Source organism: Aphelocoma coerulescens, chromosome 8, assembly GCF_041296385.1.
Source record: "Aphelocoma coerulescens isolate FSJ_1873_10779 chromosome 8, UR_Acoe_1.0, whole genome shotgun sequence".
Taxonomy (NCBI): domain Eukaryota; kingdom Metazoa; phylum Chordata; class Aves; order Passeriformes; family Corvidae; genus Aphelocoma; species Aphelocoma coerulescens.
The window spans coordinates 395,579-419,406 of record NC_091022.1 but is presented as its reverse complement, the minus strand read 5'-3'; the positions used below and the strand labels follow the sequence as shown (position 1 = coordinate 419,406).

Here is a 23,828-nt window from a genome sequence, read left to right as displayed (position 1 = left end):
TGTCTCTTGCGTCGTCGTGCCCAGTGTGCCTTCATGCATCCCTGCGTGGTCACGTATGTGTCCGTGCCCTGGGTACCCCCTGTGTCCCCATGTGTCCCTGTGTGGTTGTGTATATGTCCATGCCTCGTGTGTCCCTGTGTCCTGGGTGCCCTTTTTGTTCCTGTGCCCATGTCCCCGTCCACCCCATGTGTCCCCACTCATGTTCCGAACCTGGGTGTCCCCATGTCCTGTACATCCCCGTACCCCAGGTGTCCCCCAGCCCCGCTGTACCCCACATGTCCGCAAGTGTCCCTATGTCACGTTCTGGGTATCCCCACACGTGCCCATGTCCTGCGTGTCCCCCTGCCCCCCACATGTCACCGGCTAGGTCCATCCCCTGGTGTCCCTGTGTCCCCACGCCCACATGCCCCCACTCGTGCCCCGCCATGGTGTCCCCTCACTCGTGCCTCTCCCAGCCGCCCCCTCCCCTCACCCTCCACCCCCCCCCGGGACTATTTCGGGCCCCCGGTGGGGGGTGGCGGCCCGGGGTCCCCTTGGGCTGGAGCGGCCCCGGGGGATGCGGGGTCCCCGGGGCTCCCCCCCCGCAGGTGCCGATCCCCGCGGCCCCGGGCCCCCCCCCGCGGGGACGGGCGCGCGCGGACCCCCGCCACCCGCCATTGGCTGAGCCCCGATGACGTCACTTCTCCGCTCAGCCAAAAGGACATTTTGTCTTTGACTGGGAAGGAGCCCCTCCCCCACCCTTTTCCTTCCCCTCCCCCACCCGCCTTCCCTTCCCTTCCCTTCCCTTCCCTTCCCTTCCCTTCCCTTCCCTTCCCTTCCCTTCCCTTCCCTTCCCTTCCCTTCCCTTCCCTTCCCTTCCCTTCCCCCGCTCGGTCCCAGCCCCCCCAGGGCGGTGTCGTGTCCCGGAGGGGGGGGTCCCGACAGGGGTGTTCTGGGTGGGGGGGGTCCCCAGGGCCCTCTCCTACCCACCCCATCCCGCACTCCCGGGCTGGACCCCGCCTGTGACATCGCTGCACTGGGACCCCCGGGTGGGGGCTGCCCATTTCCCAGCAGAGAAGGGGGTTCGAGGGGGGTTTTGGGGGAGCTGTTGGAAGTTTGGGGGGGTGCAGCGGGAATCCGTGGGCACCCTCTCAGCCTGTCATCCCCCTCCCGTAGGTGGCTGGATGGGAAGCGCAAAAGAAAGAGCAGCCAATGTTTGGTGAAGAGCAGCATGTCAGGTACGGGGACCCACGGCACCCCCCGAACCCCCCCGGGCACCCCATGGCCCTGCTGGGCACCCCCGGGTCCCCCGAGTACCTCATGTGCTCGCCGGGTTCTGCAGGCACTCCGTGTGAGCACTGTAGGGGCCTCGAGTCCTTACCAGGGACCCCTGGATACCCTTCGTGTTCCTTGTGGACATCTTGGGGTCCCCAAGTCTCTTCAGGCAAGTCAGGGTGCCACGGACACCCCATGTCCCTGGCAGGCACCCTGGGGGCCCCAAGTCCTTGCCAGGGTCCCCTGGCCACCCCATGTATGACCTGGGTCCCCCAAAGTCAATGGACATCCCTTGTCCCCCATGGTCACCCCAAGATTCCTGTGTCCATGCAGGTACCCCAGGGTCCCACGGACGCCTCATGTCTCGACCGGGTCCCCTGGAGTCCCACGGACACCCCTTATCCCCTGTGAGCACCCCAGGAACGCCAGGGTCCCGTGGACACCCCATGTCCCTGGCAGACACCCCAAGGTCCCCATGTCCCCCAGGCACCCCAGAGTCCCATGGATACCCCACTCCCATGTCCCCCCCTGCACCCCACATCCCTGCAGGGTCTGCTGGGGTCCCAGTCCCCCACATCCCCCTCGGCGCCTCGTGGGTCGGGGTGCCGCCATTGGGGCGGCAGCGCCCTGGGGTGGGCGATAAGGGGGGCCCTGCGGGCACTGCCCCCCGCCCTGCCCCATTCCCGGCGGGGAGCAGCCGGCGCCGGCGGGACCCGATGGGGGGCCAGGGGGGAACCCAAGCGTCCGGCTCCCGCCCATCCCCTGCACCCGCCCCGCTCCCGGAGGGAGGGAGCACCCAGGGACCCCCGCATCCGGCACCTGCAGAGCGCCAGAGTGGGCTCGAGGGGTGCCCACGCCTGGGTTTGTGGGATCCCGGGTGGGTGCGGCGGTCCTGGGGTGCTGGGGACACTCCCCTGAGTTACAGGTGCTCCATGCAGGGGGGACCCAGGCATCCGGTCCCTTTCCCATCCCTCTCACCCTTCGGGGATCCCCAATTCCAGCCCCCCCAAAACACAAGGGTGGGCTCCCAGGAGGGACATGAGGGGCCCAGGGTGCTGGGGACCGCCCCATGCATCATGGGCAATCTGTGCCTCAGTTTCCCTGAGCAGTCGGTGGTGGGGAGGCTGGGGGGACTCTGGTGGGGGGCTGGTTCCTGGCCTGCCAGGCGGGGGGACCACGGACAATGACAGGGACAGTGGGTCTCTGTGTGCCAGGGGGACAGGGACCCCCCCCGCTGCCGGTTCCCGGCCAGATAATGGGATAATGGGGGCTTTATTGGCGTGGGGGGCTCAGGCACCCCCCCCCACACCCCCAGTGTTAACCCTTCCCGTGCCAGGGCAGGGGTAGTGGTGGGGCAGACAGAGGGGAAACTGAGGCACAGGGAGGGGAGGGCTTACTGGGGGTCCCTGGCATGGGGTGTGTGGGGTGTCCCTGATGTGAGGCATGCAAGGGGGTCTCTGACTCAGGATTCCTGGAGGATCCCTGAAGTGGGGTGTGTGGGAAGGTCCCTGCTACAGGGTGTTCCAGGGGTCCTTGACTTGGGGTGCCCTGAGGGTCCCTGTCATGGGAATCCCTGTCATGGAGCACCCCATGAGTCCCCGCTGTGGGGGTCCCTGCTCTGGGGTGCCCTGGGGGTCCCTGACCTGGGGGTCCCCGCAGGGTACATCCCTAGTTACCTGGACAAAGATGAACAGTGCGTGGTGTGCGGGGACAAGGCCGCCAGCTACCACTACCGCTGCATCGCCTGTGAGGGCTGCAAGGTGACTTGGGGCAGGGGGCTAGGGGGGCTCAGCAGTGCTCACTGGGTCACTCCCCCATGCCCTCCCCAGGGATTTTTCCGTCGGACCATCCAGAAGAACCTGCACCCCACCTACTCCTGTGTCATCGACAAGATCACCCGCAACCAGTGCCAGCTCTGCTGCTTCAAGAAGTGCATCTCCGTGGGCATGGCCATGGACTGTGAGTTGGGGGGCGTGGGGGGGCTCGGCTGGGGGGCAGGTTGGGGTCCCGACACCCTGGGGCACATTGGGGTACCCGGAGTAGCTGCAGGACTGGGCTGGTATGTGATGCAGCAGTGGGGTAGAATGCATGAATGGGGGGTCCTAGCTGACTGGGGGGCATCCCAGATGATAGTGGGGGGCTTTTGGGAGGTGGGTTGGGGTCCTGGTGCTATGGGGCAATTTGGGATGCCCAGAGCAGCCACAGGAGGAGGCTGGGGGGGTCACCATGGGGTGCTATGCTGCAGCTGTGGGATGCATGGATGGGGGGTCCTGGCTGATGTGGGGGGATCCTGGCTGATGCTGGGGGTCCGGCAGTGGTGCTGGATGACTCGAAGCAGGTAGCCAAGCGGAAGCTGATCGAGGAGAACCGGGAGTGGCAGCAGAAGGAGGAGATGATCAAGTCCCTGCAGCATCGCCCCAGCGCCGAGGAGTGGGAGCTGATCCGCCTTGTGACAGAAGCCCACCGCAGCACCAATGCCCAGGGCAGCCACTGGAAGCAGAAGCGGAAATTCCTGGTGAGGGGATGCAGTGGAGGGACTCTGTCACCATCTCGGTCCCCCACCCTGGCCCCCAGCCCTAGCCAGGATCTGCTGAGCACTCACACACTCAGCACACACATGGTGGCAGTGCCAGGGTTTGGGATGTCACCGGTGTCCTTGGGCAGTTGAGGGGGGTTGGGACATTGCCCAGTGTCCTTGAGCTGGTCACCCCTAAAGGGTTCAGGGGTGAGCAGTGACCAAAGGGGACAGCTGTGCCCGCGGGTGGCCCTGGCCCTGCCATTGGCCCTGTCACTGGCCCTGTCACGCAGCTTCCTCTTCTGGCTGCTGCACTGGCCCTGCCACGAGTGTTCCCCGGTGACATGGAGGCCCCAGAGGGGGGGCAGGGTCACATCACACCCCCCGGGGTGTCTCAGGGAGGGGGGACAGGGTCACACTGCACCCCCTGCCACTGTCCACCGTGGGGGTCCCAGAGTGGGACACGGTCACACTGCACCCCCAAACCCCACTGTCCATTACGGGGGACACAGTCACACCACACCCCCCCAATGACCCATCTGCTGTGGGGGTCCCAGGGGTGACACGGCCACACCACGTTCCCCAATGCCACCGTGGCAAGTCCCTCTCTGCCTTCAACCTGGATGACACCGAGGTGGCCCTGCTCCAGGCTGTGCTGCTCATGTCCTCAGGTGTGCGTGCACACCAGTAGTGGGGGAATGGGGTGGGTACCCCATGCCAGAGGAATCAGGGTTGGGTGTTGGGTGGGCACCCCAATGCCCAGAGTTCTCACTGTCCTGGGGAGGTGTTGGGTGGGCGCCCTGATGCCAGAGATCCCCAGCAGCTTCAGGGGGAATTGGGAGGGCACCCCATGCCCAGAGGCTGTGCACGGGGATTGTTGTGTTGGCACCCCCTTGCCCACAACCCCCAGCACGTGGAAGTGCACTGGGTGTGCACCCTAATGCCCAGAGTCCTGACTGTCTTGGGGGTGTGTTGGGTGGGCACCCTGATGCCAGAGCCTCACAACATCTTCAGGGTGTGTTGGGTGGGAAACCGTGCCCCCCCTGGATTTTGGGGGGGTTTGGAGTGGGCACCCCAATTCCCAGAGCTTCAGGCAGCTGTGCCAGGCTGGGAGGGGTCCCAGGAGCATGAGGTGGGCACCCCAATCCCTGGTACCCAGGAGCACAGGTCCCCTTGGTGCCCTGGGGCCCCCTGCCAGGCTGACGTGGGTCTGTGGGGTGGGCACCCCAACACCCAGGGGGTGCATGGGACACTCAGCCCTGTGGGAGGGAGAATCCCTGCAGGTATGGGATTGGGAGAGGGACTCTTCCATGGGCAATGAGTGCCAGGACAAGGAGAGGTTTAAACTGAAAAGGGGAGATTGTGATGGGGTATTGGGAAGAAATTCCTCCCTGTGAGGGTGCTGAGGCCCTGGCACAGGCTGCCCAGAGAAGCTGTGGCTGCTCCATCCCTGGAAGTGTCCAAGGCCAGGTTGGACAGGGCTTGGAGCACCCTGGAATAGTGGAAGGTGTCCCCGCCATGGCAGGGGGGTGGAACTGAGTGAGCTTTAAGGTCCCTTCCCACCCAAACCATTCCATGATTCCACAATCCCCTGATGATTCCCTGATTCCCGCAGACCTGACGGGGCTGATCTGTGTCGAGAAGATTGAGAAGTGCCAGGAGATGTATCTGCTGGCCTTTGAGCACTATATCAACTACCGCAAACACAACATTCCCCGCTTCTGGCCCAAGCTGCTGATGAAGGTGATGGATCTGCGGGGGGGTAGGAAAGCAGAGACCCCCCCAGTTTCTTTCTCTCTCCCCCACACTCTCCCTTTCTCTCCCAGCCTCCCTCCTACCCTCTCCCCAGTGCCTCCCACCCTCTCTCCCAGCTCCCCTGTGCATCCCCGATCCCCCCAGCCCTCCTTTCTCCCTGCTCCCCAACCCGACTCCCCTCTCTTCCCCCTCTCCCCCTCATCTGTCCATCATCCTTTCCCCCCCTCGTTCTCCCCTGTTATCCATAGGAAGGAAAGCCCGGTGCCCCAGTGTGTCAGGTGCAGAGGATGAGCTGTCCAGGTGCCGGGGGCGGGCGGGGCTCTCCCGGCGCGGGGCCGCCCCCGGGCACCGAGTGCCGCCGGTGCCGTGGGTCGCGTGGCTTCTCCGGTCCCCTCGCACCGTGGAACGGCGCCAGCCCGGAGCGAGTCCCGGTAATGGGCGCTGGGGAACACGTGTGGCTTGAATGGAAAAAAACCCAACCCCGACCTCCCAGGCTTTTTGCCTCGGGGCTTTGTTGCTATTGCCTGAGCCACGCCTTTAAATACCGACGAGGGCGCCTGCTGGAAGCGGTGTTCCGTGGTTTTTGTACTCTCTATTTGTGGTGTTCATTTTTATCTGGATGCACAGTTGGGCTTTTTGGGCAGAAGGTGCCCCTCAAACCACAAGGCTCGTTTCAACCTTGTATTCTATTGTTTGGACGATCCAGGGTGGGTGAGGACTTTGTCTTGTTACCGTACTAGGGAATGGAATGCAGGAGGTTCTTACAATTTTGGTATTGAAGTTGGAGTGTTGAAGGATATCGGTCTGATGGTAGTCTTAACCTATGAGCTACAGGCATTTGTAAAAAAACTTCAGCCTTTCCTTCCAGCAGCCCTATACATCTAAAAGCACGTGCATTTCTTAACAAGTCTCTGTGTCATAGTGACTTTAAAAATTAAAACACGTGTGTTCTGCCTTACCTAGGACTGGGGCTTTTTTCTACAAGTTCAGTTTGAGCAGATGTTCTTGTCTGTGCTTTTAACGTGAATGGCCTTGATTTTGCAGCAAAGTCAGTGAGATGGCATCTGAATGCAAGGGTTTGGGTTTGTGAAGCTTTGCAGAATGATGGCCTATATTTATATTTCTTTCAGAAACTCTCCGTATGCTGCACACAAACCTAATTTAGAGAGTTTTACTGAGACAGCAGATTCAAGCCCTCATTGTTAGGGGACGTCTGTAATGCCATTGTCTGCTTGACATTAATTCTTCCAGCTGTGCATCTATGTATTGTAATTGCCCTGACTTTTTTGGTCACAGTTTGTTTTCTGCAGTGCCCTCGTGCCTGCGCAGCACTCGCGATGCTGCCGTTGAACCTGGGCTGTGTGACAGATGGGGCTGTCCTGTATCAGAAAGTTACGGGAATGTATGTAGACGTCAGATGGAATGCTGGTCTCTCTGCTCACCCTTGGCTCTGTAATTTCGTCATCCAGCCATGGAGGACCTGTGCAGCCATAACTGGCCAAGGTAGTGGGGGAGCACAAGCTGCAGCTCTGCAGGAGATAAGGGACCTCTTGCCCACAGCAGAAACAGCAAGTAAGTGCAATTCTCAGAACTCTTTACTGCGCCCTTAACTGCAGTATTTCCCTGCTCTATAATCTGGCCAAAGTTAGGTAGGTTTTAATAGGGATAGACACATTTCTACCACAAAGGTCACCTCTCTGCCAGATTTCAAAATTTCCCTTCTGAAGCTAGAGATCCTCATGTAAAAGGTTGCCTGAATTTATGTAACATGTGCCAAGCAGTCTATTTTTCCTTTAATAATATTCCTGGAAATAGTGGAACTGTTTTGGCTAAAGCAGATGCTGAACTGTTCAGAATGAAATTCTCAGAGCTAAAATCTGGCCAAGTAGAGTAACGTGCCATTTTGTTAACACTGGGGAAGGCTGAGCTCCATGGCAGCAGGGAGGGGAGGTGGCACTGCTGGTCGGCAAACCAAGGAAAGCAACAAGCACTGCTTTTAGGAAACTGCCAGCTTGAAGCCAGTGAGGAACATCCTTGGGCTCCTGCACTCTGTGTTTTTATGTTCACCTTAAATAACGAACAGAGAAACCCAGAGGCACCAGCGCTACTTCCAGTTACCTTGAACTGCTTAAACACGTAGTTTAAATCACCCAGGCTCCGTTCTCCCCACCTGTATTGCTTCTGGGCTTAAGGCTGGATGTATCTATGGAATCTATAGTTATGTATTGGAGTTTGGCCTGAAGTAATTTGTGTTGCCAACTTGGTACTCTTTCCCCGCCCTGGAAGTCCATCTGCAGAACCCCTCTGTGCCAGACAAGAGAGTCCCCCATAGATGTTTCACTATACAGTTATATCTTTTGGTCAAAGCCTTACAGGGCTATGATGTGAATGAGGACAAAGCTCTGTTTTTCTTCTTTGCTCTCTGCCCTGTCTTCTTTCTCTGTATTTTAGGACCCAAGTAACAGGGCCATAAAGCTCCTGTTCTGCTTCCTGGTTGTGTCACCGAAACTGCAGGAAAAACAAAAAAGCCTCCAGCAACATTTTTAATGTTAGAGAGTCAAGGCACTACTTTATTCTCTGGCCAGGATGTAGCACAGAAATCATCTCATCCACACATAGCCCGGGTGTGCCGAGAGAATCATTCCATGACACATGACCTTTACTAGAATTTTCAGATCTTTTTTACAGTCAAAACTCATAGAAACGAATTGGGTCAGTGTTCATTGGTCTCAAGTTGTGTAGTTCCTAGTATCTGGTCTCCTATTAGATCTGTGTTTCTTCGCTTCTGATGTTAATTAGATCTTCAGGGGTAGATGTTCTTAGATGGCCGCTGACATCTGTTCTGGTGATGTTCCCTCAATGGCTTTATCTTATTGGGGCTACTCCTAGTCTTTTGAAATGCTAAACCCATCAGGCCTCACCTAGAGAAACAATGCCCTGGAAAGAAGCTTCAGTTCCCTTTCCCTGAGGCAAAGATGAGCAAACCTGGCCAAAGTCATATATAAAAAATTTTTAAACTGGTATGTTTTCCAACAGTTGTATATAATGCTTTATTACATAAATGGGCTGGGAAAAGCTCTGGTACCCCTTACCAAGTTGGCTTTGTCTCAGACAATGCTGTTATTTTGGGGCTAGACATGAAGCTCCTGTCTCTGGAATTGAAAATGAATATAGGAATGACTGAACAAACAAACCTGGTACACTCTTAAAAAATTGTGTGCCCATTGACCTCAGCACCCCAAGCTGGATTCCCATGCTCTTTCCAAATTCTTGCCGTTCAAGTCCTTTCCATGCGCTCACTTGCTACTCAAACTTTTTTTTTGTTTTGTTTTAAATGATACTGGTACCAGAGCACGGGCACAGCACTTCTATGAGCTGCACAGCACTTCTATGAGCACTTCTATGAGCTGTGAATATCTCTTTTTATGGATACAGTGTGTGCATGCTGTGGCTTTGGGCACAGGGTATGTCAGTGCTAGTGCAAGGCTAATAACAGCCTCTAAAGATAATTTGAGAAGTTGCTTACCTTTCCCCAGGGAACAGGACATGTCTTTGTATTTCCACCTTCAGATACACAACCCACTTGTGGGCTTGACTGCATAGCAAATAGAGTGTGAGAGTCATCCTTGTTTATATGGATTTTTTTTTCCCCCTCTCTCCTTTATGTTTTGCTTTGCCCTCTCGTTTGCTTTCTGCCTGTTTTCTCTGAGGCTAGTGATTTCTTGGCAAGTTATTGTTCATAATCAAAGAAAGGTAGTGGGCAAGCAGCAACTGCTGTCTTAGGTAGCCCAAGCTGATCCTGCCGCTGCTTCGGCAGGAGAAAGCAGCTGTTTGAGAAGAGCACAGCTGTCCTGGGCTTTGTGCACACACGGGCTGCTCAGAGCAGCCCCTTGACCCCATGCTGGCTCTGTGACCTCTGCCACTCTGACTGGTAACAGTGATGGCAGTTTGTGTTGAGGCTTTGTTCTCTGCTCCACAGAGAGAAACATTAAAGTGCAGAGTAACTAAGTGGCTTTTCAAAGGCTACAGAATGAATCAGTGAATGAATAACAACCCCCAGCGGCTCCAGGCCCCCTTCTCTCTGCAGAACAATGCCTTTCTCCCTGTGTGAAGATGTGCACGTAGGATAGGTTGCATACAGAATTATGTATTTCAAAAGAAATTTGAATATTAATATTTATATTGTAGTGATGCCACTGTCCTCTAGGCTCTGTAAATAGCAGCACCACAACAATGTGAATTATTCCTTTTATGCAAAACCCTGGCCAGTGAAATAGCTTGCCAATACAAAATAAAATTGCTGCACAAAAGTTTGACAGCTACATTCATTATATATGTCAATCAAAGGATCCTAAAAGCTTTATTGTCCCTGTACAGAGTCTGAACAATCTGCTAGCCCAATATGCCGCAAAGCTATTTTCTCTCTACTCCTTTCATTTAAAAAATAGCCACCAATAACTTTTGACAAACAGTCTGAGAAAACTGCATGAGCAGCAAGGAAATCTTAGATTTTCTTGGCTATCTGTGGGCTGGAGCCTTCCACTCACTGGGCTCTTTCAGATGTCACAGTAGATGAGATCTGGTAGAAACACGGAGCCCTAAAATTACTCTACAAAACCCAGGCTGGCTGGGGTCGTGGGGAGGGCATGGGGAGGTAGGGAGGAGAACTTAATGCTGAATATAAATGAATTAAATAATTTTTGGTTAAGGCTTTTTGTTGCTTTCCCAGGTATGGGACATTCAAGCTCCTCTGTCCCAGGTCTCCCCCAGGTTAGGCTGGACCTGTCTTGATGAGCTCTTGCTCTCATCAGACCACCCTACAGCTTGGGAGTGTGAGGCCATGTGTATTTCAGCTGGATTCCCTTTTTCCATCGCGCTCGGTCCTGCGAAGCCCAGCTGTCACTTATGGCTCGAGGTGTTGTAAGCGGGGCAGGGGTCGGGCGGGAGCGGGGCTGTGTCCCGGGAGGCGGGTCTGGCGGCCGGTGCTCCCGCACGGGCGGTGGGGCCCAGGCCGGGCCCTGCCGGGAGCGAGGGCCCGGCAGCCGCAGCGCTGCGAGCCCAGCGCGGCCCCGCGAGGGAGCAGCCGGCGCGCCCCGCTCCTGCCCGGCCCTCACGCAGGCCGTCGGAGCCTCCCCGGGAGGGACGGACCCCACACCTTCGCTCGGCCCTGGGGAGGCCACATCTGGAGTGCTGTGTGCAGTTCTGGGCTCCTCAGGACAGGCGAGACATGGAGCCTCTGGAGAGGGTCCAGCTTAGAGTAACAAAGATGATTAAGGTGAATCTCATGTATGAGGAAAGGCTGAGGGTGCTGTCCCTGGTCAGCCTCAAGAAGAGACGCCAGAGAGGGGAACCTCATCAAAGTCTATCAGTATCTGAAGGGAGAGTGCCAAGAGGATCGAGCCAGGCTCTGGTTGGGTTTTGCCCAACAATAGTACAAAAGGCAGCGGGCAGAAACTGATGTACATGAGCAAGAACTTTACTGTGTGGATGACCAAGCACTGGAACAGATTGCCTAGAGAAGTTGTGGAGTCTCCCTCTTTGGAGGTTTTCAGAAGGTATCTGGACACAATCCTCAACAACCTGCTTTGGGGGACCCTTGCATGTCTGGGAGCTAGGTGACCTCCAGTGGTCCCTTTCCAATCTTTAACCATTCTGTGAAAGTGTGACATTGTAATCTTGTGCCATGACAGACCAGACTAAATCTGATTTAGGAGGGTGTCATAACTTTGATGTCTTTGTTCTGGGCTGTAGCTTAAATTGTTTCACAATTCAAAATATCTTGGAGGTTGGTTGTTTCCTGTAAGCCCTCAGCTTGCTTCTTAGCATGTGCTGGTGCATGGCTTTGCTCTCAGACCCTGGTCATGGGCAGTGCAGCAGCAGTACCTCAGGAGGTTACTTCCTGCATGCATATCTGCCTGTGCCTTTCTGACAGCTGCTTTTGGGAGGAGATGCTGCTCCTGGCCTGTGCTAAAGGGCTGACCTAAAAGTGTAAAGAATAGCCTTGCTCTTGTGTTTGGGAGCGAAGCATGGGGATGCTCTGTGAGGATGCGTGCAGAGGAGATACTGCAGCAGGACTGCTGATCGTGACAACTAGTGCTTCTACTGAAAAAGCCTGGTGAAGAAACTGGTAAAATGGAAACTTTTAAAGAATTGAGGTGTTAATTCATGTGCTGAGAAAGCTGTGCTGCCCACTTACCATCCCAAAAACTGTGTAACATTTCCCTGAGGTGCACTGCTTGCTGCTGCATCATTGCTATGTCTTTGATCACAGGCAAAATTACCATGCTTTTGTAATCAGTAGACTCCACAAGTAGTTTCAAGATACATGGGAGTATATGGGAGTAAAAAGACATAGACTGACACTTCTCACAGTGTTGAAGTTTACATGGTGTGGTGTGTTCTCTCCCCATGCAGCATTGCCCTCCTGTACAGAGCCCTTTTATTCATGTTTTAAATAATTACCACTGTTGTGGCAATGGCATAGAAGTTGTTTCAGTGCAATTTGTGGCGAGCACCAAATATTGTGCAACAGAATGTCTGTTACCTGTGACAACAGCTACCTTTCATAACTACCTTTGATTTCAGGTTTGCAAGACTGGACTAAGCTGAATGTAGGTGGTGCTGACAGGATGCAAAAAGGCTTTCTGTAAGCAGAGTGGGCTGTGCTTTTCTCGCTAGTCCACCTCTGGCCAAGGACGTACTTTGTAGTGTGTGGGTGCAATGGTAAGGACACTGCAAATACTTTTGCTCCTGTGGTAAGGCTAGGAGCTTGGTGTTGTACGTGGAAAAAAAGCCTTCACAAGTCTGAAGCTTCTGCTGTGAGCATCACTGCTTCATCTTGTTATTCTGGCCCTAAAGGAAACCCTCCTGAAGGAATGCTGTAGCCAGCCCCTCTGTTTCTGTGAACAGGAGGTAGCGGTGGCTTCCCAGGGGGGATAAACCAGTCTTTGGTGCTTGCCTGTCTCACTTCTCTGCCTTGTGGGAAAGCGTTATGAATCCCTCTGTTTGGGTGATTGCTCACGCTTCTGCACCCTCAGACTTCATCTGTAAACTTTTAGCAGAAATTATGCACTGATGCTGGGATGGTTCTTGCCAGCTAGGAACTGTTTTCCAGTGTCACTCACTTGTAGTTGGCATGGGGAACTGCTGTGGCATTTTCTCGATGTTTAATGTGACCTAATTGTGTACTTCCACTGTCTGGGAGGATCAGCTCTTCTGGTGTGACAGCTGCCATAAAATCAGCGGTGCGTCTCCGGCATTTGCAGCTGGGTGCAAGGCACAAGTTCCTTGATTTTGCTGCATCAGCCCGGTGAAACCTTGCGGGGCTGTGTGTGCAGCCAACTGCCTTTTGTTACGCCTGGTAACAGCTTGGCAATATTAAAAAAATGTAACCTCCAGCTGTTTAATTGGCTCTAGGGAAATAAAAAGGCTTCCTAATAATCTTCATATTTACTTGGCACGTTTGGTTTGAAAGCAGATGGGTTGATTTACGAGATAAATGACAAAGCAAGAGGAGAAAAAGTGTGTCAGTGGCTTTACCATTAGAGAGGAAGGCATTTCTGATATGTGGTTAATCACGATTAACCTTTCTAGGTTTTGGTTTTTTTTACAAGTCAGCTTCTTGGACCTTCTGCCCGCCAGCTTGCTCAGCCAACTGATTCCCTCAGTGCCCATTGTCACCTCTCCCTATGACCTACAGGTAGGGGAAGGTGCAGAGCTGTAATGAAGGAGAGGGGCTGAGGTGGCCATTCCTTCTCAGTTGTGCCTTCTTTGCCCACTCCAGACTTGTGCAAGAGCCTCCCCCTTGCAGCACTCACCCCCTCCCCGTGGCCAGACCAGTAAATCCCTATGTCCTTTTGGATGGGCTGGGAATGCTCCTTCCTGAGGCACTGCTGCTTGAGGCACTGGCACTGAGCAGAGCAGGTTCTCCAAGCAGGCTGGTGCTGAGGCTGTGCCCTCCCTGCCAGAACCATGCACCCCTCTGCCCTGGCAGGCAGCTGGCAAGTTGTGAAATATGGTTCAGCACTTTTTTTTTAATATTAACTTGTGCAGCTGTCTTGGAAAGGATTAGAAATCAGTTCTGGAAAAGACTATGGTAGATTTTAGTGAAGAATTCTGCTGTGTCTTTAATTATTTATAAGCATCAGGATATAAGGACACCGTGTTAACCCTTCAGCAGTGAGAAAGATTACAAATAATCTAATCAATGACATACGCAAATTTACAGATTGAGTAGGTTTAGTTGCAAGTTCTGAGACTTAGAAGTGAGGAAATACCAGAAATAAGGTTTCTGCTTATTATTTTGTATGTCAGCGTGTTTGGTGAGGCAACTGGATTAGATGAACACTGTATGACCCTTTCGACTGAAAGACACCATTCTACATTTCTGATGGCACAGGCCTCTCCTAAGGGCTCACAGATTTGCTTACCACCCCTGCTGGTTGCTCTCACCACCTTTCACTAGTGGGTTTTGCTCAGGGGATGCATCAAGGGCAGGTTCATGCCCACAAGGCTCCTGCTCTATGGCCCCAGGGCCAGGCAAGGCTGCAGCAGCACTGTGGAGGGGTTACTGGTTTTGGCAGCTGAATGGTGGCAGGAAAAGCAGCTTCCCTCCCTGCCACGTGTTTCTAAAAGGCTGCTGAATAAGTCAGGGAAGCCAAAGTAAGGCTCCTTTTTGGGCTCAGAAACCTCTGTGCTAGAAGAACCTGTCCCTGCCAGCTAGGGCCCCCCTTGTCCTGCCCATGGTGTGGGTAAGTCACAGGCTCCTCTTCTCTGTGTTGGGATGAACTGCCTAGGGAATGCTGTTTCCAGCAGCCTGGTGTGCTGGAAAAAGGGAGAAGGGAAGAGGGAATGTGGTGCCAGAGCTGCGTGCCATCGGGTTGTGTTTCCCTCTGCGGACAGAGAGTCTCTGGGCCGAGGTGAGATTGCTGGGAGTGCTTGGATGAGCTGTGCAGGAGACAGGGAGTTGGGGATTGCAGCTGCTGCTGGAACCATTGCCTTAGGTCTGCTTAGTCAGTGTCTGTGTGAAGTGGGATTTGCGCTGGAGAGGTGCTGTCGGGAACAAAGAGCGGAGTAAATCCTCTCCGGGGATGCGCAGGGAGGGAGCGAGTTGCAGGGAAGGAGAGTATTTCTAAGCCGTGTCAGTATTTCCCTGAAAGCGGGGCTGGAGCAGTGAGGGGGGTGCTTGGGTTTGGCCTGGGCCTGTCAGGAAGAGCCATAAACGAGCCAGCCCAGGCCCTGACGCCTGCATGGATGTTTGACACACTTCTACAGAAAGCCAAGGCAGTCATGAATGCAGAGGACAAATTGTAGGCGACTGCTTACGATCTGTGGGGAATTTCCTTTGGAATTACCAGTCAGAGAGTGCATGCAAGCAGAGCACATCTTTTGGCTTTTTCTGGTTTGTCGTCTCCTGTCTGGCTATAGAGAGTTTTGTGCGCTGCTGTTCAGGAAGCAGCGTGTTTTCAGCTGGAAATTTGGGGTGGGTTTGTTTCCTCAGGGTCTGGGGTCTTTCCTGAGAGAGTCACCCTCCCATAAATCCCCCGGGTTGTTCTACACAGCTGCTTTGGCCCTGGGTCAGAGAGAGAGAAGGGAAATGACTTTTTAGGGCGTTGAAATTTCTCCAGGCAGGAGTGGGACGTGGTCTTGCCCCTCCCCAAAGCCCTGCAGGCCCATGGGAGTAGCTCAGTGCCGGCGCAGCTCTCTGAGCAATAACAACGCTTTGGAGGTTCGAGTGTTGATAACACCTCTCCTGTCTCCTGGGGCCCAAGGTTCGGTCTCACGGCCCCGGACCGGTGAGGGAGAAAAGGAACTTGGGCTATTCCTGGGAAAGCTTCTGTTATTCCTTGTGCAGCCTTTTAATTCCGTGTTCTGATGGACTGTCCGCTGTCTTTCCAACAGGACTTGTCAGAGATTGAGATTTGGGAATTGAATTTGGGTCCGTTCACTACAGAATCTTGCCAAGCCTGAGGGCCTGGGGCGATGACTGCTCTCAGCGAGGGCTCTTTATGAATCCTCTGTCAGATTTCCCTCAGTGCTGGGCAGGGCTTGGAGGTGGGAAAAGAAGATGGGGAGAGGAGTGGGGGCTGCTCCTCGTTGTCGGGGCGCCGCGGGCGCTGCGCAGCCTTCCTTCCCCTTTAACTTCCCAATTGCTCCTTTTGTGCCTCCTTTTCCCCTGGGGATGCGCCCGGGCTGCCGTGTAGCGGCCGCCGTGGTTTCCCGCGTGATTGACGGGGCCAGCGGCCAATAGGAAGGCGGGGCGGGCCGAGGGCTGGCCAATGGGGAGGCGTGGCGCGGCCGCGCGCGGCCAGTTTGAGTGGGCAGGCGCGGTCGGCGGGGGACAGGCGGGCATGGACGGGCCCGGGCGGTGAGCGAGGAGCGGGGGAACGGGATGGGGAGCGGGGGAACGGCATAACGGGACGGGGAGCGGCATCGGGGCGGGCCCCGTCCCCCGGAGCTGTGCGGATGCCGCGGCCGTGGGGGTGGCAGAGCCTCCGCCCACCCCGGGCGCTTCCCACCCTCTGCGATCCCGGCCTGAGCCGGCCTCTTCCCTGCAGGGATTACGAGGCTCAGATCCGGAATTACCGAGGGCCCGAGCCGCTGGAGCCGTGGGACGGGGTGTTGCCCCGTCCCTGGCTCGGAGCTGACTCCGGAATGGTTTGCAGGTCCCTGCAGTGGGCAGGGCAATGCCTCCTGCTCCAAGAGAAGCAGAGCCGCTGGCCCGGGCTCCTGGAGGAGTGGGTGAAGGTGTTCGTGGGTGACAAGAGGTACAATGAATTGCTGCCAGGCAGTCCAGGATTGTTCCCAAACGTCATCCCCTGGCTCTGTAAGTTGGTAAGGTCTTGTTCTCCCCAAGCCCATATCCAGAGCCTCGCTCTGGGAATAAAGTAATTCCTGGCTTTCCAATACTAAAAACGCAGCACCAGAGCAGGGTTCTGTTAACCTGATCATTTGGGGGATAGTTGGCAAAAATTTATGGTGGGCCAGGTTGGACTTAAGCTTTGAACACTCCCTGGATTCACGGGATAGGGGATTCCAGCATGCACCACACAGGTTTTTTTCAGGGAAATCCCTTGATCCCCTAATCCGTATGAGTTCAAAGCAAAAACCCCAGGGAGTTGAAGGCAACAGGATGTTTCTTGGGAATGTTGAAGTCTTCAGTGTGTCCTAATTGTTAGGTTTGAATTAATGCAGATGGTCCAGGATTGTGTGTTCAGACTTGCTGGTTTAGGCATGGCCAGGTCTGGATTTGCATTTGTGGGCACCGAGTGTTCCTTGTGTCAGCTTTAGGTCTGGATTGGTGGGAATTGTCGGAGAAAAGCGAAGGGAATTGAAATGCAGAGCTCTGTTCTTGGAGAAAAGATCAGGATGGGAGAAAAGAGGGTGTGGAACTGCTGGGAGCTCCTGGAGTGAGGGAAAGGATGCAAGAGTTGGAGACAAGAGCTGTGGAACAAAGCCTGAAAAGGGGGCAGGGCAGGGTGGTCACTGCGGGGGGGGGGGGGGGGGGGGAGAAGAGGGAAGGGATCCCTGCTCCAGGAATCCAGCAGGGGCCAGGAGAGGATCATTTTGCATCCACCGTTCTCAGTGGAATTCTAATAAGGAAGGTCCAAGGGAATGATTTGTTTGTACTTAGGTTTGGAATGCAAGGTGCTCTTCCAGAGGGGAATATTCACCTGTTAAAATTCTGTTGGATCCAGGAAAAGAGGGAGGCAGCAGCTGGGGAATGAATGGGTGGATTTTTGGCGGATACAGGCAAAGGCATGGGCAGGGGCACTTAGGTAAAATACACTTCATGGGCAGCACCAGGAAAAGCCTCAACTGCCCTTTTTTTCCAAGCTCTGACATTCCAGAGGAGTAAGCAGCGGTCAGCACATCGCTCTCTAGAATTCCTTGGATGGCCAGTGCTTTGTTGGGAAGAGGTGACATTTGGAAAGGATCAAATCCGGGGATATAATTCCTGATAGTGAGGCCCAGGTTTTGATATCCTTCCAGCACCCGAATGCAACAGAGGGAATCCTGGAGGAGGAGGTGGAAAACGCTGTCGCTCCGTTGGTGGAATTCCTGGGAAATGGAAAGCAGCAGAAGCAGCAAGAACAGAGTTGGAAGCAGGCTCCAGCCGGGTAAGGCAGACACCAAATCCTTTGGAATTAGAACTGGGCGGGGGTGGGAAGGATTAATTCTTCAATTTGTAGCCCATGGATTCCTGAGCAGGATCCTGGCAGGGAAGACTGCAGGGATCGGCCTGGGGACTGTTCCCGGCTGGGGGCAGCGAGGCTTGGAATTGGCTGGAGGGAAGAAAGAGGGATCCTTTGAGCACAAGGATCAGCTGTGAAATGTGGAGATGGCATCAGACAATTCCTCGGGAGGGTTCAGTTCCTGGGCCAAATGGATCTCCTGCCTTGTGAAGGAGCTCAGAGATCTGGGAAGAGCCCAACCAGCACAGGGAATGCACTGGCAGATAAAACTGCTGGGGAACGGTGGGGAAAAGCATCCGAACAGGGGGCCTCGTTTTGTACAGGAATGGTACAAAAAATTGTCCGAAAGAGCAGGAATCCAATGGGATTTACATATTCCTTGGAGACCACATTCCAGTGGGAAGTCTGAGAGACGGTAACAAAACCTAAAAACGCAATTGAGCCCAATCTGCCCAAAGCCTCCAATGGCCACATTCCCTGGGATTGCTGAGGAATTCAGCCGAGCTCCAAGCAGAAGGTGAGCCCCTATGGAATCCTTTCTGGGAGACCCTATCCAGCTGGGACTCTTCCTGGAGAAGGCCATGGGATATGGGTTATCCCAGGTCCAGAGAATATGTCATTTCCTGGTGAAAAACACTTGGATCACTGCATCACTTATTGTTTTAGGCTCACCAGTCACCCGGGCTATCCAAGTCCGTCCTCCCCAGCAGGGAGAGCGGGAGCGCGTCCGGACATGGAGAATTTCTGGGAGAGCCCGGGAGAAGGAAGAAGGCTCCAGCTTCACAGATCTGTGTCATAACCCATCCTGTCGGCCGCTCCTGTTTAAACCTGGTGGATTGGGCCTCTTGGATTCAACCTGAGCAGCGCTAATTGCTGGGAATGAAGCAGCCTTTGGTACTTCTTTTCCACAAAACCTCTCCATCCTGCCCTTCAATCCTGTTGCAAACAGGGGAAAAACCTGAAACTCTGATTTTTTCCCCCTCACTCCTTTTCACTTTGCCTCCTCTTTTCTTGCAGGCTTTGGGCTATCCAGGCTTGGATGTGGATTAGGCAGAGCACCCTGTAAGCTCAGCTCCAGGTGGGATTGCAGCGGTGTTGGAAGCACCAGGGATTCTCCCAAGGTTTGGTGTGAGGAGCTGCATCTTGGGAGGGGCTGGGATTTTGTGCACTTCTGGGGTTTTTTTTTTCCTGTTTGCCTTTTGGGCCGGCTCAGAGAAAAAGCTGAAAACCGAAGAAGCTGAGGGGGGTTCCCAAATTCCTTTCCAGCCCTTCAGAGGAGGCACAAAGCCACGTGCAGCTGAGGAAAGGGATGTGAGGAGAATGGCAATAATGGAGCCTCGGGACTCTGCACTTCCTTCTTTTCACGTGTTTGGAGGTGCAGGAAATGCCAAACCCCACAGGAATTCTGTGTCTGTAACATTGGGTGCAACCTCTTGAAACCCAAGTGCTGAGAGTGGGGTTTTCCCAAGGGTAAATCCCGATGTGACATGGCAAAGCTTCAGTGAGGATTTCCAGGCTTGACTGCACAGCTTTTGGGAAAGCTCAGGAGCCAAACAATATCAGATTTCTATGGGATTTGGATCAAACGTGGCGTTTAAATGTGGGACAGCTCAGCTCCCCGGGTGAGAAAGTGCTTGGAGTAGCCAAGCTGAGCCATTTTTGAGAATTCCAAGGATTGTGTCCTTACGCTCCTTAATACAGCGTTTAAATAATTGATACAGAATGGAGACAGTATCAGGGGGATTTGTTAGCCTGGCAGGGATGTTTTTTCACCTGGCAGTGTGTTGGAATAGTCAAGACTCCTTATGTCAGAATTAATTGGTCTTCCTTCTTTTCCTTTCTTTCCTTTCTAGATTGTGGCTGAGTGGGAAGAATGTTTGGGGTAAAGAAACGAAATGCCCGAGGGAAGCTTTGTGTTCCCGTGGGGCTGCTTTAGGTACGTGCAGGTTCTGAGCTGCACCGCGACTTGAGGCTCCCACAGAAGCCTTCCGAAGCTGGAAGGGCTGGGAAAGAGAATTCCAGGAGAGGTGTGGGAAGCGCTTTCTGCCAGGTCTGGGCAGCGTTTAGCCAGCTTTAGTTAAGTTCCTTTTGCACAGGTTTCGTGTTGCTTTGATGGTGAAGTCACCTAAATGGTGAAGTTTGCTAAATTACCCCTGAAAAGCTTTAATGAACCAATGCTGAGGGAACTGGGGATTGGATATCTGGGATCTTATGGCCCTTTGAGGCCATGTTGGGTTTACGCCCTGATTTTGGTGCCAAGGGAAGCTCCCAAGTTAAGAATAATCCAAATATGAAGCACTTCTCACAAAACTCAGCTTTGCAAACCTTTATTTGGGCTAAAAAATAAGAGATGGGAATGCCCTTGGCAGAAAAGCAGCTGTGAGGCCCAGCAGGCTTCAAATGCCTGTCAGCAGGAGCTCCAGGAGAAATGGCTGCTGGCTCCGGGCATCCTGGGCTTCCCAGGCAGGTTTTGTACTGGATTGCAAGGCAGTTTTCCTGCCTCTGGGGGGTGGCACCTGCATCCCACTGGAAAGGGAAAAATGTGGAGAGAGCGCCAAGCGGGAAGGCGGTTGCTGATGTGTGTCCTTGGATTGCAGTTCCTCCCGGTGGGTCTGTGCTGCTGGAAGTACAAAGGAGATCAGTCCTGGAGTACGTGTGGGTTCGCCGGTGGGGCTTGGGAGAGACGCTGGATGTGAAATTCCAGGGATGTTCCCCTTGCTGGAGTGAGAAGCAGTGGAAGCAGTTTGCTGTCTGCTTCTTCATCCCCTTCACCTCGGTCCCCTGGGGCTCCAGGTAATCCCCTCTCACCTTTGCTTTTCCAAGGGTCTCTAAATGAGGGCTTGAGCTTTGGTGTTGCTCCCTTTTACAGGGAAGATCTGTTCCAGGAAAGGTCTCCTGGTCTGGACTGATGGCGTTGCAGGAAGAGCAGGAAACCCCACAGCTCCTGTGGCTCCCTCATCTGATTTGGCTGCAGGCCGCAAGGCTCATTCCCAAGTGTCATCCCCTGGCTCCGTGACTCGGTGAGGTTGTGTTCCCCCAAAGGCCAGGGGCCGCTTTGTGTTGCAGTTCACGAAAGTCCAGCTCGGTGGTGCTGGGTTTGGTTTTTGTGTGCCATGAAGGCACTAAAACTTCCCCTCCTTCACTGGCACAGCCCTGGAGTGGGAGCAGATTCCCCTTATCCCGGAGTTATCCCGCTCCTGCCCTGGATCCCTGTGGTGCCGTGTGTTCTCCAAGCTCACAGCACTGCTGGCTCTAAACAAGAAAAACAATCCCTGTTCCTTCTCTTCTCCGTCCTTGATGTTCCCAGGCCCTGCATCTCCCTGGCTATTCCCTGTGTGAGTCTTCATCTGCATCCGACCTTATCCTGATCAAATAAGGGCCTGAGACGTGTTTAGCAGCAAATGCATTCCTGTAAAGAAAGCCAAGTGCAAAGAGCATCCAGATGCAGGGAAGTCTTTAGAAAAGCACTCCGAACGTGCAAATGAGGGATGTGTCTTCCTGCATCTCCTGTTGTTTTTCTCTGTCAGGTTTTGGAGGGGTTTCTCTCCGTGATTTCCTGCGATCCAGGTGCGTCCCTTCTTTTGTCCAAATCCAGTGCCAGAGGATTGAACAGCTGATGAAGGGGGTCTGGGATGAAGACGGTTCTGCTAAAATGAGGGAAACAATGCTGGAAGAGAAATGGGCATCTTTTTAATGCTTGGAATAAAAGTGCTGGAGAAGGGCACTTTTTATTTGATATGGTGTCATTCTCCTTTTTCTTTCTATGGATAATACTCTGCGGTGAGCAATCAGAGCAGAAATATGAAATGCAGGAGTCTTGCATTCCACAGTGGGATTAACTTCGCTTTTCTGCTCTCTTTCAGGACAGGAGCAACCACTGAACTCGTCCTATCTTTGGCACCAAGAGCTTTGGATGTTGGAGCAGCCAAAGCCAGCTTGGGCCCCCCTTGTCCTGCCCGTGGTGTGGATGAGTGACAGGCTCCTCTTCTCCTCTGTGCTGGGATGAACTGCCTAGGGAATGCTATTTCTGACAGCCCGGTCCTAGCCATGGCTGCTGGAAAAAGGCACAGGTGAAGAGGCAACCTGCCAGAGTTCCTTGGGGATGATGGAATTGTGGTGTTTGGCTGTGCCCGGAGGGGCAGGTTGGGCATTATTTGTGTGTCTGAGGACTGGTTTGGGTGTTGGGGAGCCCAGGGAGCTGAGCTCTCAGTGCATTCCCAGCTCTCCCAGGGGTGGGAGCTGGTGCAGGGCTGGGTGACAGCCTCTGGTTGGGCTCGGGGCAGGCACTGGCCCCGGCACAGACACGGGGTGGTTTGGGGACGCTTGGGGAGCAATGGGAGGAAAATGAGGGATGGTGCTGGGCAGAGCGATCAGCCTGTGCTCGTGTCAGTGCAGCTGTGCAGGGCACTGGGATCTGGGTAAAACTCCAGCTCTCCTGGTGTTCAGGAATGCAAGGTCTGAGGGACTGGATTTACCTGGGGCTTTCCAGGCCAGCAGGAACAAGAGGAAATGTGGTGCCAGGGCTGCGTCCCATTAGGTTGCATTTCCCTCTTTCCCATTTCCATTTCCTCCTCCGTGCAGGTGTCCCCTACAGCCCATGAGCACGGGGCCGGTGACAACTCCCTGTCTGTAGAGGGATTCCTTATGGAACAAGGGCATATGATACCCCTGGAAAGATTGGACAACCCAGGGTTGCTGAGGAAAAGCCCCTGAACAGGCCCCTGACTGCAGGCAGCCCTGAGAGTCCTTGGCAAGGTATACAGCTGCCCAGTTCCCCCTCTGATTAGAGGCCATCTAGAGGGACTGGGCGTGAATCTTTGCAAAAGTAGATATAAGTTGGCATAGTTGAACAATAAGGGGAGAAGGATGCTTAATCGTATCGGGGTACGTGTCGTTTATGCGGCCAGCCCTCCGGACTCGGTCCCTAACACCTGTCCTCCTCCTGTCCCCCCGTGCCCCTTTTGTTGGACAAGTCTCAAATGGCAGCGCACATTCCCAAAGACTGTCTGCTTCCTTAAATCCACGGACCAGCTAGTGTTGTCACTCAACAGCTGAAATGAGCTTTCAGAGCCTAGAAACTAGCAGGAGTGACAAACAAAGGGATTTGAATCTGGAAATAGGTGAGTTCCACCCACGTGCTGCTGCTGCTGATGCAGAGACTGGGGCTCAGGGCGTCTGCGCAGCCCTTCCCTTTGGCACTGATCCTGCACTAGAATGTTGTGTTGTTGCCAAACCGGGCCTCAAACCAGGAGAAGGTAAGGCCTGACCGTTTGCCCCTGAACCTGGCACACCCACAGTGTGTTATCTGGAGAGTGTGCCTCAGCTGGTGTCACTTGAGTTTCACCAGAGTTGCAAGTTGGCTCCTGCTCTGGGCAATTCTGAGCGACCATCGCATCAGTTCTGCACTAAACACCGTTTAGCCAGACCCAGAGATTTGGCCACACAGTGACTTCTGAACAGAAAATCCAAATGCAGGAAAAGTGCTTGGACCATGGACGGGCCTGGGTCTTTGTGGGTCACTGTCAATCCCGGCCCTTACAGTCTCTCCTCATCTTTCTTGTAGGTTCCCTTCAGGCACAGGAGCCCTTGCTCACTGGTGTTTTTGACTATTCTCTGTCAAGGAAATGAGTTGAATTTCCTTGTCAAATCTAGTAGGCTTTTATACTCGGGCTTCTCTGCTGTGGGATTCATACTCAGAGACTGGTGTTTGTGTCTGGACACTTCCAGAAGGTGGATGTTATCCCTGGATGTATAAAGAAAACGCCTATCCATCATCTCTTAGGCAATGAGACTGTGCAGGTGACTGGCATGGCAGCCTTTCCACCAGTTCACCGGTTGAGCTGGTGCCAAGGTGAGCCCAGTCTCTAAATTTCCCTTGCATGCCTCAAGGCGTGCATCGTAAGATTCGTGCTTGTTGGAAGGACAGGATTGAGCCGGTCTCCCGTGCAGTGAGTGTCAGGCGACGTTCTCTTTGCTGCACATTGGTGACTCCAGGGGGTTCTGGAGTAATACAGACATGCTGGCTAGAGAAGGCACAAAAGAGTGCTTTCCTTTCAAACACGGGAACTGGTGAAAAAGTGTGGTTTGTCTCTCACTGCCTGCGTTCCTTT

The 23,828-nt window shown here is 54.2% G+C and overlaps 1 protein-coding gene across 9 annotated transcripts; it reads left to right on the top strand.

Annotated features, from left to right (window-relative positions):
- Positions 1 to 1,154: 1,154 nt before the first annotated feature.
- On the top strand, positions 1,155 to 14,220 carry LOC138114025 (thyroid hormone receptor alpha-like). Of its 9 annotated transcripts, none has more exons than XM_069023046.1 (6): positions 1,164 to 1,217; positions 2,914 to 3,213; positions 3,593 to 3,769; positions 5,385 to 5,512; positions 6,994 to 7,096; positions 7,976 to 10,085. In XM_069023046.1, the coding sequence occupies exons 1-6, from the start codon at positions 1,211 to 1,213 to the stop codon at positions 7,984 to 7,986; spliced, it is 726 nt and encodes a 241-aa protein (XP_068879147.1). In that variant the 5' UTR covers positions 1,164 to 1,210; the 3' UTR covers positions 7,987 to 10,085. The 9 variants fall into 9 exon arrangements, with proteins under 9 accessions (XP_068879145.1, XP_068879147.1, XP_068879143.1 ...); XM_069023042.1 differs by lacking the exons at positions 6,994 to 7,096; positions 7,976 to 10,085 and adding an exon at positions 5,773 to 6,576 and having other exon boundaries at positions 2,914 to 3,014; positions 3,084 to 3,213; XM_069023044.1 differs by lacking the exons at positions 6,994 to 7,096; positions 7,976 to 10,085 and adding an exon at positions 5,773 to 6,576 and having other exon boundaries at positions 1,155 to 1,217; positions 3,084 to 3,213.
- The last annotated feature ends 9,608 nt before the right edge of the window (positions 14,221 to 23,828 follow it).

Coding starts and splice junctions, on each gene's coding strand:
- LOC138114025 (XM_069023041.1), top strand. Junction 3,214..3,592: donor CGTGGGCATGGCCATGGACT/GTGAGTTGGGGG, acceptor GACTCGAAGCAG/GTAGCCAAGCGGAAGCTGAT. Junction 5,513..5,772: donor GGCCCAAGCTGCTGATGAAG/GTGATGGATCTG, acceptor TGTTATCCATAG/GAAGGAAAGCCCGGTGCCCC.